The sequence below is a fragment of the Vulpes lagopus genome, chromosome 6, assembly GCF_018345385.1.
Source record: "Vulpes lagopus strain Blue_001 chromosome 6, ASM1834538v1, whole genome shotgun sequence".
Classification (NCBI taxonomy): Eukaryota; Metazoa; Chordata; class Mammalia; order Carnivora; family Canidae; genus Vulpes; species Vulpes lagopus.
In genome coordinates, this window is record NC_054829.1 from 97075132 (window position 1) to 97088355 (window position 13224).

General features: G+C 38.7%; 1 protein-coding gene across 2 annotated transcripts in view; it reads left to right on the top strand.

Moving 5' to 3' along the window:
- Positions 1–13224, top strand: part of METAP1 (methionyl aminopeptidase 1) — a 68462-nt gene extending 55238 nt beyond the window's left edge. For both annotated transcript variants that reach the window (XM_041758526.1, XM_041758527.1), the window contains 3 exons: positions 2624–2767; positions 6950–7015; positions 11559–13224. In XM_041758526.1, the coding sequence (XP_041614460.1) occupies positions 2624–2767; positions 6950–7015; positions 11559–11722 (374 nt within the window). In that variant the 3' untranslated portion in view covers positions 11723–13224. The remainder of the gene's footprint in view (positions 1–2623; positions 2768–6949; positions 7016–11558) is intronic.

The following is a 13224-nucleotide window of genomic DNA, read 5'->3' on the forward strand; positions in this document are numbered from 1 at the left end:
TTTTATTTATTCATGAGACACAGAGAGGGGGGCGGGGCAGAGACACAGGCAGAGGGAGAAGCAGGCTCCATGCAGGGATCCCGATGTGGGACTTGATCCCAGGTCTCCAGGATCATGCCCTGGGCTGAAGGAGGCGCTAAACTGCTGAGCCACCCAGGAATCCCTTTTCCTTTCTCAATAAGATCTTTATGATTTTTCTAAATTAGTATATGTATCTAATGCATAGATATACTCCCTTCTTTAAATGACTATCTATTATATCCAGAGTATAAAAATTTCTACAGCTATTCCTCTACTGGAAATTTGTGTTTTCTAGACGTCTTGCTACTGTGGTGAATAATAATTTTTTTTTAAGTGAATAATACCTTTGAATAGAGATGTATTTCTGTAGATTTTTTCAAAGGCTGTCTTTGTCCATACAAACAGCCCATTCAGATTTGTTTGTTTGTTTGTACTGTGTCTTATGAGGAGAGAGAAAGAATGACTTAGTGGGAATACCAGCAGACTATTACTTTAAGAGGGCAGTTTGAGGGCAAACAGTTTTTTCAGTTGAAACCCACAACATTTTAGCTCTATCGTTCAGTGTATTATCTGTACCTGACGTCCCTTTCCCCACAATAAACCTGATATATCAACAAAGTATTGGACATTGACCAGGTTCTTTGGCAAGCACATAGTTATCTCTGATGACATAGATTTGTTATTTTTATTGTTTTGAGTCTGTTTTAACGCGCATGGGAGATGATGAAACTTTCACTAATAGAGTTGGAGGAATGAAAAGTGAGAACATGATATTTTTATCTATCAATGTGTGAGATTTCTTTTTTACTTACTCATTTTAGATTATTTAAAAACTAATATTCTTTAGTTTCTCATTTGTGGAAGTGGTAGTTTAAAATAATTTTTAGGGTTTTTGCCAGATAATGCCTTCAGTGTGTATGTCCTTTTGCTTTTCTGTGAGCTGATTGAAATAACCAGACAGGTGATCAAATGTTGTTTTTACAAAGACACAAGAGTAAAACTTGCCAAGAAACTATCAGAAACCAGAATCTTCCTAACAGTGGCCAGGAAAAAACACAAGTTGCTTAGTCTCTGGAAAGTGCTGTTAATACCTTTGTGTGTAGCAGTCTTGCCCCTTATATTCTATTAACTTGGCTGCTCGGGGTAGTGCAGCACAGTAGAGAGCTTGACTCTTGTTGAAATTATCCTTCTAGAATAGGGCTTCTCCGCCTATGCATTGTTGGCCTGGTGAGTCTGCTAATTCTTTGTCATAGGGCCTTCTGTGCATGGTAGTATGCTTAGACACATTCTGGTCGTTACCTGCCGGATGCTAGTTACCCTGGCACTCCTACTTGTGACAACCAGAAATGTCTCCAGATTTTAATGAGTGCTTTCTTGGGATGAGAATTGTTTCTAGTTTGAGAATTAGGACAGAATCTCCTCTCATGCTCTCCCATTACCTTTGATTTTCTTTGTTGTATATTATGCAAAATGGGTTAAAATTTTTGCTTCCTCTCCCACTACTGGGGCTGATAGGAGGTCTTAGATTGGAATGCAAGCAGATCATTATGAAAGTCAGCATGGTTCCTCAAAATTATTAACTCCCCCCCCTCCCCCCCCCCCGCAAAAGTCAAGCTTGAACGTATAGTTAAAATCAAGTATATATTGCTTGAAATGATTCCTGGAGCTGTTTGCCCAGAGATTCGATTGGCTGGTTGTCCAATCAACAGAGATTTGATTGTCCTGGAGTCTCAGTGCTAGGAGAGACATAACAACGAGAACCACTCTGTTTTGGTTTTTATTGAAAAATAAAAAGTCATAAAAATTAAGCAGAGGAGGAAGAATGTAGTTAAAAGTATCTTTCTATATCCTGTCCCCAGGACTGTGTTCTGAGGCAACTGTGAATAACTTTAGGATCACCTTTATGGGGGTAAAGAAGCCCAGGGGAAGTAATTCTTTGAGAAGTTGATCAGAATGAAACTGAGGACAAGTCAAGTTACTTCCTGGATGTTCCTTTTTCTCCTGAGACTCTGTACTCTCCTTACTACTTCTATTCACTTTAAAAGAGGAGCACACTTGGGGAACCTGGGTGGCTCAGTTCGTTAAGTGTTCGACTCAATTTTCACTTCAGGTTATGATCTCAGGGTTGTAGGATTGAGTCCTTCGTGCATCAGGCTATGTGCTCACCAGTGGAGGTGGAGGGGGTCTACTTGGAACTATCTCTCCTCTCCTTCTGCCCCTCTGCCCTGCCCCACACGTGCTCTCTCTCTCTAAAAAAAGGAACACACTTGACCTTAGAGGAGAGGAAGAGATGCGTGTTTTCCATTCTTTGGTTTATTCAGAAGACAAAAGGTGTATGTCCCTAAAACCCTTAGCGTACTGCACCCATGTCCTTTTATGCACCCAAGGAGGAAGCATAGGTGCTACTGGGTTGAATCTCAACTTTGCCATTTACTGGCCATATAGCATTTCTGTCCCTTGGTTTCCTCATCTGAAAGTTTTGTATATATATGTTTCTATGTAGCATATAAAGCATTTAGAAAAGTTCCTGGCACATAGATAGTAATTACTCAGTAAATATTAGTTATTATTATTCTTTGTCATTGGTCTTCTTTCCTTTCAGTGAAACCTGGTGTTCGATACAGAGAATTGGGAAACATTATTCAGAAGCATGCCCAAGCAAATGGGTTTTCAGTTGTTCGAAGCTATTGTGGGCATGGAATCCACAAACTTTTTCATACAGCCCCCAATGTACCCCATTATGCCAGTAAGTACTATCCAAAGATTTGATCTTTGCTAAGCATTTATTCAAGAGATATTTATTCGAATATATAACAGGACCTACTATTTTGTATTTATTCATCTATAAGCTGTTATAAATGGACCCTCAAAGTATATTTTTGCTCATAACACACTATATGTTCATATCTTACTCATGTTAACAGTCCAGAAAGTGTGTTTGTTTGTTGTTAAGGATGGTGATAGGTCAGTTATTCTGTGACCCAGGTTCTGTTATCTTCAGCCTATCTTTCAAGTTCACTTTGGGTTACTCTTCTAATCTGTAGATACTGGGGAGGATGGGGAAAAGCATGAAATGGTATGTGTAGGAGGTTTTTTTTTTTTTTTATGAGTGTAGCTAGTTTTATTTTTTAAAGATTTTATTTTTTTATTCATGATAGTCACAGAGAGAGAGGGCAGAGACATAGGCAGAGGGAGAAGCAGGCTCCATGCAGGGAGCCCGATGTGGGATTCAATCCCGGGTCTCTAGGATCGCGCCCTGGGCCAAAGGCAGGTCCTAAACCGCTGCACCACCCAGGGATCCCTGTGTAGGAGGTTTTAATGCACCAGCCTGGAATTGGCATAAATCAATTATATTTACTTTTCATTGGCAGGAATTCAGTCACATGGCTATGCTAACTGCAGAAGAGGTTGGGAAATGTAATCTAGCTGTGCACTCAGAAGAAAAGTAAACTAGTTTTAGTGAATAGCTCACAGCCACTGCCATGGGTCTAGCTATCAGTATTCTGACTCCTTAAATGAAATTGGTTTGGTTTGGTTTGATTTCATAGCGTATGGCAAATGCTTTACTATCTGTTGGTATAAATACAGGAGAATAGACAAAAGACCTTTCTTTAAGTTCAGTACTGTCTGATAGAATAACAAAGGAAGTGTGGACAATTAATGTCTTCCAGAAACCTTTTTTCTTGGAGAGCTAAGACACACAGGAATAAGTCTGCTATTTAGTGCTAAAAAGGAAAGCTGTCCACAGAAACTGACCTAAGAAGGAATTTAACAAGTATGTATAAGTTATTGCAATATAGACATTTTCACATAGGTTTTTGTGAAAGCTTGTTTTCTCATCTAGAATAATAGTAGGGAATGGTACCTATCCTAGAAGTGTTACTAGGAGTGAGAGAATACATGGAAAGCACTTAATATTAACTCTTGGAACGATCATGATGATAATGATATGCATTATTTCATTAGATCACCACATCTGAATAATTTCTTAGCCTTATTTATTTGTTTATTTACTTATTTATTTATGTGGTAGGCTCCATGCTCCTCGCAACCTTGAACTCACGTGCTTGAACTCACAATCCTGACAACAAGACCTGAGCTGAGATCAAGAATTAGATCTTTAACTGGCTAAGCCACCCAGGTGCCCCGTTAGCCCTGCTTAGAGCAGATTCTGCAAAAAGAAAGGGAAAAGGGAAGAAGGAAAAAGGAAGGCAGTCAGATTCTGTCCTTAGAGAAGTACACTGTTTACTCAGGTTCACACAGACCAGTAAGGAAATGCTAGAGGTAGGATTGGCGCCTGGCTTCTGTCTTTCTAGAGGCAGTCTTTTTCTGTACTTTGTGCTGCCTAATGAGGACTGAAGCATTGGGCGCAGGTCCTGTGGGAGAAATACGGAATGGTTGAAATCGTGGTTTGGTGGAGAAGATGGGGAAAAATATCCCAGGTAAAGGGGAATCATGAGTAGGTGCTTCACGGTGAGACTGAACGGAGACCAGGTAAGCTTGGGCTGAGTATTTTGTGTTAAAAACTAACAGTAGGCAGTTCCTGACCAGGCACATTTGACTTCAATTGTAGGGATTTGCTGAAACATTTTTGAGCAGAAGAATGATAAGGTGACATTAGTTCGGGAAGACAAATTTGGCAGTGGTGTTTAGGACATATAGCGGGTGTGAGAGCAAGTCAGGCTAGATGTGCAGGCAGCCTGATCACAGCTGCTGGTGCAGGTCAGGTGTGAGCTGATAAAATCCTAGGTGTCACTAGCTGTGAAGAAAAGGGAAATGAGTGAGAAGCCTCTCAATGAGAGAAGCTGGAGAAGCAGTTTAGAGCACAGCATTTGATATATATCAACATTTATTAGCAGACCACAAAGTTCTTGTTTAAGCTGTGAATTGTGCTTGAAATAAAAATTAGCAACAGAAAGTAAGTAACCAACTTAGTTCCTTCCTGGTAGGCCCTGTAATCACCGGATATAACCTTATGTTAGCAGAATAGAAGTAGCTACTCTGATTACAGTGATACATGTGTATGTTTCTAGGTGTGTGTGTAAAAAGAGTGTGTGCTGGGAAGGGGGTGAAGAAAGTCCCTTTAGTTAGGGAATTGACAAACTCAGGTCTAGATACAGATTATATAAAGACAGACTGAAGAAAATAGAATTTGTGGGAGAAGAGGATATGGATCAGTGATGATAGTGTCTGTAAAACACATAAAGCCATTTAATTAGGAATAAAAAGCAAAAAAAAAAAAAAAGGAATAAAAAAAGCAATTCTGAAAAAAGAAGCAAAGACCAGATATGTACTTGTTTTATGCGTTTGATAACGTTTATGAAGAGTCTAGTGTAAATTAGGTTTATATAAATTAAAATATGTTGTGATCACTTTAGGGAGGTGTAAAAGGAAACTGCTGAGTCTTTGTACAGAGGACACTTTTGAAACATAAATGATCCCGCCTTTGGCTTGTAACTCTGTGGTATCCCTAACAACTGAAGGTGGAACTAGAAAATTGTATAACTCCCCTACACCCTTCTGTGTAAGAGAAGTCCTTGTTAGATTAGAGTGATTACTTTAAGTCATTATGGTTGGGAAGTAATGATGATAAGACTCTACATTTAGAACGTATTTTATAATAATTCTGTGAGGTAGGTGGTAGAGCAAGTACAAATTTTTTTAAAAGTACTCAGCCTAGTATCTGCAGTAGTGTGGTCAATCAGAAAAGGTATATTTGCAGAGTGAGGTATGTTGGGAAACTGAAACTGTGAGTCAAGTTGAGTGAGAGATGTAATGTTTCTAGAATAATGAAGTCAGTGGCAAAAACAGGAATGGAACTTAGAGTTCACTGTCCACTAGTAATATATTCTGAGGCACATTATGTAATTAAAAAATTTCCAGTGGTCATATTAAAAAAAGTAAAAAGAAATGTTTTATTTAATGCATTGCATTCACAGTATTAACATTTCAGCATTTTGTCAATGTAAAAAGGGTTGAGATATATCACATACTTTGTCTTTGAACTTAGCTTATTTTTTTACACATATAGCCAATACCATTCTGACTAGCCTCTTTGCAGGTGGACAGTGGCTACATGCAGCCAGTGCTAATGGTAAGGGGACAGCCTAGCTCCAGATATCTTTATCCTTTTTCTTTCTAGGACACCACACTGATACTCTTGACATTAAAAAAATATATAAAATAAATAAAATAAAAAAAAATAAAAATAAATAAAAATAAAATAAAATAAAATATATAAAATAAATTTTAAATATATAAAATTAAAAAATATATTTTTTGTAGTAAGTTATAGATCATTGGGACAGAAAATTCATGGGATTAGAAACAGAAAGTCAAAATTATTTTTTGCCTTAGATTTTATGACAATCTACAAATGCCAGATTTGGAAATCTGCAGTAAGTATTTTTTGGCACTACCTAAGATAGTAGAAAGAAGCATGATAGCTATTCATTAGGGAAGATGTGCAGGAATGTAAACGTGTGGGTGATATCAGACCATACCTATGGAGAATGGTGTGTAGTTGATGCAGCCTCTGGACACGTGTCCTTCATTACCAGAGTCACGGTCGTGAAACTAGCCTTACAAGAAACCCTGAAAGCCACTGCTTTTGCCATCTGGTGGTAGGCAGAGCAAATGCAATCGTTCATTTACTGATGTTCACATCTGTTCTTTTTAATTTGAACTTTAAACTGGTATCTCCACTTTTGTCTGAGATTGTCTCAAAAGATCTGTCCCTGTTTTTACCTTTTGGCCTTTTTTGGAGGAAGGCAGGTCTGGATGCTTTAATTTGTAGTTGTGTTTTTCATGATGGTCCTGAAAAATCATCTCATGTTAGTGAACAGTGTGTACTCTTACAGTGAGCTGTTCAACAGTACAATGTTGATTTTTTTGCTTCATGTTCAGAATTTTTTTCCTCTAATTTCAGAAAATAAAGCAGTTGGAGTGATGAAGGCGGGCCATGTATTCACAATTGAGCCAATGATTTGTGAAGGTGAGAAAAAGGGATGCTATAATGTTCTTTAATTAAATTTTTATTTACTTTTGATTACCCAGGATCAGATTAGTCTGCTCTGTGTATTTTTATGTTGGTTCATTTCCACTTCCTGTCCCATCTCAAACTCGATTCAGTGTCCTGTAGAGAACTGAAAGTCATAAGGGTTGGCAAGAAAGCAGTACTTTCTGCCTGGGAATTCTCGAATCAGTAGATGCTGAAGTACTTGAATCCCAGTCCGTTTCCATAAAAGATGCTGTCAGAGGTGCATTGTAACAATCCAGAGACTTCGTCAACCCTGTGTAGCTCGCTTGGCGGGGTGCTAGGGGGAGGAGGAAAGAAGTAGTGCCACCCACTTAGAGGCAGACACAGGTATATGCTTTAATTCTCCACAATTTACGAGGTGGGTGCTATCCTCATTATATAGAAGAGGAGACTGATCCTTGAAGAAGTTACATAACTTGTCCAAAGTCACTTAGCTAGTTATGTGACAGAGTTTGTCAGACTCTAAACTCATGAGCCGTTCTGCCTCTACAGAGGCTCTGCTCAGGTCATCAGATGGGATCATACAACTCTCGTGAAAGCACAGCACAGACACATGTAGTGCTGGTACTTTTATGTCCTCACTGTCACTTCCCTGTGGCAGGCTTGTGGCAGTGATGAAAACCCAGTGTCATGATGAGGACTTCTAACCCAGATGGTCAGATGTTCTCTTCACCTTTTTTTTCAGCCAGTTCTCGGTTGGGATTAGAGGATACAGTGAGGCAATGGTAGTGGGGCTGGTGTGTCCTGGGGCCTTATTAAAGGATACCTCCTTTCTGGATCCTTCTGGTCTTCTTTATGACCTGATCTTAGGAGTGGCATCCCGTTATGTCTGCCACATTGCAATGACTTAGAAGTGAGTCACTAAATCCAGCCCACAGACTTCTTTATAACATGATCCTTTGCTCCCTTTTCTGTAAAATGGAAATGACAGTCTTTAACCTGCCAATTCTCTAGGGCTGCTGTTGTAAGAATTGAGGCAATTTATAGCAGCACAAAATACCCGGTGAACATTAAAGGGCTGTACGAAATGTAAGGTATTGTTTTTGTCATCTTCATGGAATAAGAATAAAGTTCTGATCATGTGGAACCAATTGCAAGAGCAATAAGTATATTAGAAAGGCAAGAACCTGAGAGGAAAACGTTTGGATTATATACCTATTTTCATTAACTGGCACCTGGTAGGTGAGACATAATGTGGTATTTCCAGGTATAAGCAAATAACTTTCCAAGGAGCCTGGTCAGATAATCATCAAATTATAATGCATATATGTCAGTGTAACTCCTCTAGGTTAAATCCTACCTGTGGAGCGGGAAGTTTCAAATCCAAAAAGGAATTTGAATTTCCTCAGAATAGTATGCAGATATATCTGATTTGAAATTAGTAAAGATCGTGTTTTAAGCAGATCACAATAAAGTCAGAGGAATATTATATCTTATTTTTTTAAAATTTTTATTTATTTATGATAGTCACAGAGAGAGAGAGGCAGAGACATAGGCAGAGGGAGAAGCAGGCTCCATGCACCGGAAGCCTGATGTGGGATTCGATCCCGGGTCTCCAGGATCGCGCCCTGGGCCAAAGGCAGGCGCCAAACCGCTGCGCCACCCAGGGATCCCCAGGAATATTATATCTTAAATCCAGTTGTAAAAGGGCTACTCATTACATCAGAAAATACGCAATCACTCATCTTTACATGCTTGACAAAGTGTGAGTTAACATTCTTCAAGCTACCTCATATTCTCTTTTAGGCTGGGATTAAATATTGCAAAAAAGTAGGTTACTTTACTGTAGAGTTTATGCTTTGGGATTTTTCTGAGTCGGTGAGACCTAAGTTTGATAAAGATTACTCAGAGTGAAGAATGGATTAATTTTTTGGAGGGGATCTAATTTGGAGACAAGAAAGTAAGTCTCTGTAAACACTTTTATAGTAGTATCCAGAATTGTAGAATTTCTCGTTTTATTTCTACCTCCCCTCCTCTACTCTCCTCTCTCTCTCCAGTGTGGTCTCTTTCAGGCTCTTTTCCCTGTGCTTTCATTTCCTAATTCTCTAGTCCCAGCCCCACCCTAACCTGTTTTGCCTGATTGTCTTTTCTTACCTTCTCTCACCAACCCCTGTTTCTCTTAGCCCTTTCTTCTGGTTACAGGAATGTGTGATCTACAAGAATCGCACAGATTATACTCACCATCTGTGTGCCTTCCATTTAAAAATAATATCAGGAATTAAATGCTTTAATGAAAGTATAAGAAGATTATTTTCTTCACAATACACATTGGCTGCAGTTTAGTCAGATACCAAAGTTATAACAGGAAAGAGCTCAATTCATTAATTCAACTTTTAACTCACACTTTTGTAAGGAATAGTATCAGTATGTTTTCTAAAATGAAACCCAGTGCCTTTATTTTGGAAATATCTTGATTTGATATTTGGGAAGTATGAAAAATGTGAAGTTCTAACACACCCGAGGAAGTTTAAAATATCGTCATTACTTCATTGGACTAAAGACCAAAATGAAGTTGAAAAGACTAAATAAGACAGTTGAAGTATAAATAGGAATCTTTTATTATTGTTTTTACTGAAGTACAATTGACACACAATGTCATGTTAGTCTCAGGTATCCAATAAACACACTGGCCAGTACGATGACTCAGTGCTCATCAGGGTAAGTATAGTCACCATCTGTCACCCAACGGCATTACAGTATTATTGACTATATTCCCATGCTATGCTTTTCATCTCTGTAACTTACTTATTTTATAACGAAGTTTGTACCTCTTAATCTCCATTATCTATTTCGTACCCCTACCCCCACTCTACCACACACCTCCTCTCTGGCAACCACCAGTTTGTTCTCTGTATTTAAGAGTCTGATTGATTATTCATTTGTTTTGCTTTTTATGTTCCATGTATAAGTGAAATCATAGGGTTTTCTTTCTTTCTCTGACTTATTTCATCTAGCATAATATCATTTAGGTCTATCCATGTTGTAGCAAATGGCATGATCACATCTTTTTTTATGGCTGTGTATTATTCCATTGCATATGTATACCATACTTTCTCATCCATTCATCTATCAGTGGACGCTTGAATTGCTTTCATATCTTGGCTATTGTAAATAATGCTGCAATAAACATAGGAGTGTATATATCTTTTGGAATTAGTGGTCTTATTTCTTTGTATAAATACCAGTAGTGGAATTACTACTAAAATTAATTAATTTTTTGAGGAACCTCTGCACTGTTTTTTACAGCAATTGTGCCAGTTTGCATTCCCACCAACAGTCCATAAGACTTCCCCTTTTCTCTATTTCCTTACCAACACATGTTATTGCCTTTTTGATCTTAGCCATTCTGACAGGTGTGAGGTGATATCTCATTGTGGTTTTGATTTGCATTTCCCTGATTATTATTGATACTAGGAATCTTTTCATGTACCTGTTGACTCTTTGTGAGTCTTCTTTGGAAAAATGTTTATTCAACTCTTCTGCCCATTTTTAATTAGATTATTTGTGGGTGGTTTTTGTGTGTGTGTGTGGTGTTGAGGTATATAAATTCTTTATGTATTTTGTATATTAACCCCTTATTAGATATATCATTTACAAATACTTTCTCCCATTCAGTAGGTTGCTTTTCTGTTTTGTTGATGGAGTCTTTTGCTGTGCAAAAGCCTTTTATTTTAGTGTAGTTCCAATAGCTTGTGTGTGTTTATGTGTGGGTATTTACCTGTTTTTATTTTTTTTAGGATTTATCGATTTATTAAGGGGGGCAGGGAGAGGGGCAGAGGGAGAGAGAGAGAATCTCAAGCAGCCTCTGTGCTGAACTTGGAGCCCAAGGTGGGGCTCAATCTCATGACCCTGAGATCACAACCTGAGCTGAAACCAAGAGTTGGAAGCTTAACCAACTATGCCACCCAGGCACCGCCAATAGTTTATTTTTGCTTTTGTTTCCCTTGCTTGAGGAGACAGGTCCATAAATTTGTTGATGAAGCTGATGCCCAAGAGATTATTGCTTATGTTTTCATTAAGGAATTCCATGGTTTCAGGTCTTACATTCAAGTCATCAGTTCATTTTGAGTTTATTTTTGTGTATGGTGTAAGAAAGTGGTCCAGCGTCATTCTTTTGCATGTAGCTGTCTACCATTTGTCTTTTTTTGTTTGTTTGTTTTGTTTTTGGTTCATTTATTTTATTTATTCATTCATGAGAGACACAGAGAGAGAGGCAGAGACACAGGCAGAGGGGGAGAAGCAGGCTCCATGCAGGGAACCCGACGTGGGACTCGATCCCAGGTCCAGGATCACACCCCAGGCTAAAGGTGGTGCTAAATCTCTAAGCCACCGGGGCTGCCCGCTGTCTACCATTTGTAAATAGGAGTCTTAATAGTGAATTTTCTGATTGTTCTGTGATAATCCAAGGATATAGGAGTACATGCAAATGCACTTACCTAGAGAGTTTTTTTTAGAAAACTGAGTGATAGAATTAAGAAATTGTTCTTGTTTGTTTAAGGCGGATGGCAGGATGAAACCTGGCCAGATGGTTGGACGGCAGTGACAAGAGATGGAAAGCGGTCTGCTCAGTTCGAGCACACCCTGCTGGTCACGGACACTGGCTGTGAAATCCTGACCCGGCGACTCGATAGCACGCGGCCTCACTTCATGTCCCAATTTTAATTTCTCCCAAGATGGCACATCTCAATAATACCTTCTGGCTGTACTATGCATTTTATTAAGAGTACAGAATGGAAGAGGAAATTTTTATTACTTGTTTTGTTTTGACTATAGATAAGGAAGGATTACAGCATTGGATGTGTGTCCTCCAGAACTTGTCTTGGGTCTGAAAAAGCTAAGAAGAAGAAAGGAAATATTCTCAACTCTTCAGTGCTCCCCTCTTCCTCCAGAAATCTCTGCACCTCTGTTTTCTCACTTGGCCTTTGAGCACTTTTTACTTAAACCTGCTTCTAGTTGCTTTTATCACTGCCACAACTGGGCCAGCAAGAGCCAGCTGCTCTCCAGGTGAATGTTGAAGAGGAGAATCCTTGAAAGATTAGCAACATATGTTGTTGCAGATTTTTTTTTTATTATATATGTATACATTTTAAACTCCATGTATGTAATTACCAAACACTATATGACCTGGGCTTGTGTTGATTCTGCTCTGACAGGGTTCTATGCTGTCATAAATCGACCCCTAGTTTGCAGTGATTTATTTCCCCATTGGGAATCGGCCTCCCTCCTTCCCCATGCTAATGATTTACCCTTGTAATTGTGTGTAAGGAAGCACTCGGTCAGTGAGACCTCCTCTCCCATGTGGACTCTGTCAGTGAATGGATGTGGCAAAATTCGCTTTGGAAAAGGATTATCAGGTTTTTAAAAATCTTGTTTGTGGTAAAAATAGCCATGCTCCAGATAGTAGCTGGCTCTTGCAGAGCATGAGAATTTTGTAATACATTGCTATTTCAGACCTCTGTTTGGTCGAAATGGAGGGGAAAAGCTCCCTTTCTTCCCCTTTATTTTATTTCAAGGGCACACCTTGAAGACCCTCAGAGAAGGGCAAACATTGCACTGCAGAGGTTGATGGGAAGACACAGTTCTGAAATCTCTTTAGCAGTGGGCAGAGTTAAGTGGGCTGTTCATTTCTCACATTTAGTAAACCTGGTAGTGATGATAAAGGAACATTTTTCAAGACTGGACCTGTTCCCTTGCAGTAGAGATGCACCTGTCCTTGGTGTGTTGAAAACACACTTACCTTTACATAGTTGTGAACCTCATTAGAAACAGCCTCAGCTGCCCACTATCTGTGTTCCTTTCAATAGTTCAGTCCAAATGGGAGTGGATCCAGCGAATACATATCAGATCAAAGTTATTGTCATTGGAGTATACTTGATTGCTAGGTATCTGGTAACTTTCTTGTAAGATAATTTGATACCACTGACATGTTATATGAGAACATCTTTCCCAGAGTGCCTCAGACCTTTATTGCTTTAAGAGAATTATGATGATGTTTTCATTACTTTATTATTTTAATGATTTAGTGAAGTGACTGAATCTGGTATAGACTTTTTTGGGGTATGTGTGTGAAGTTTTTTATCAAACTGTAATATTTGTGAATGGAATGCCTTGCAATATGAATGTTAATATAATGTGTAAAGGGAGATTAAAAGTTTGAATGATTA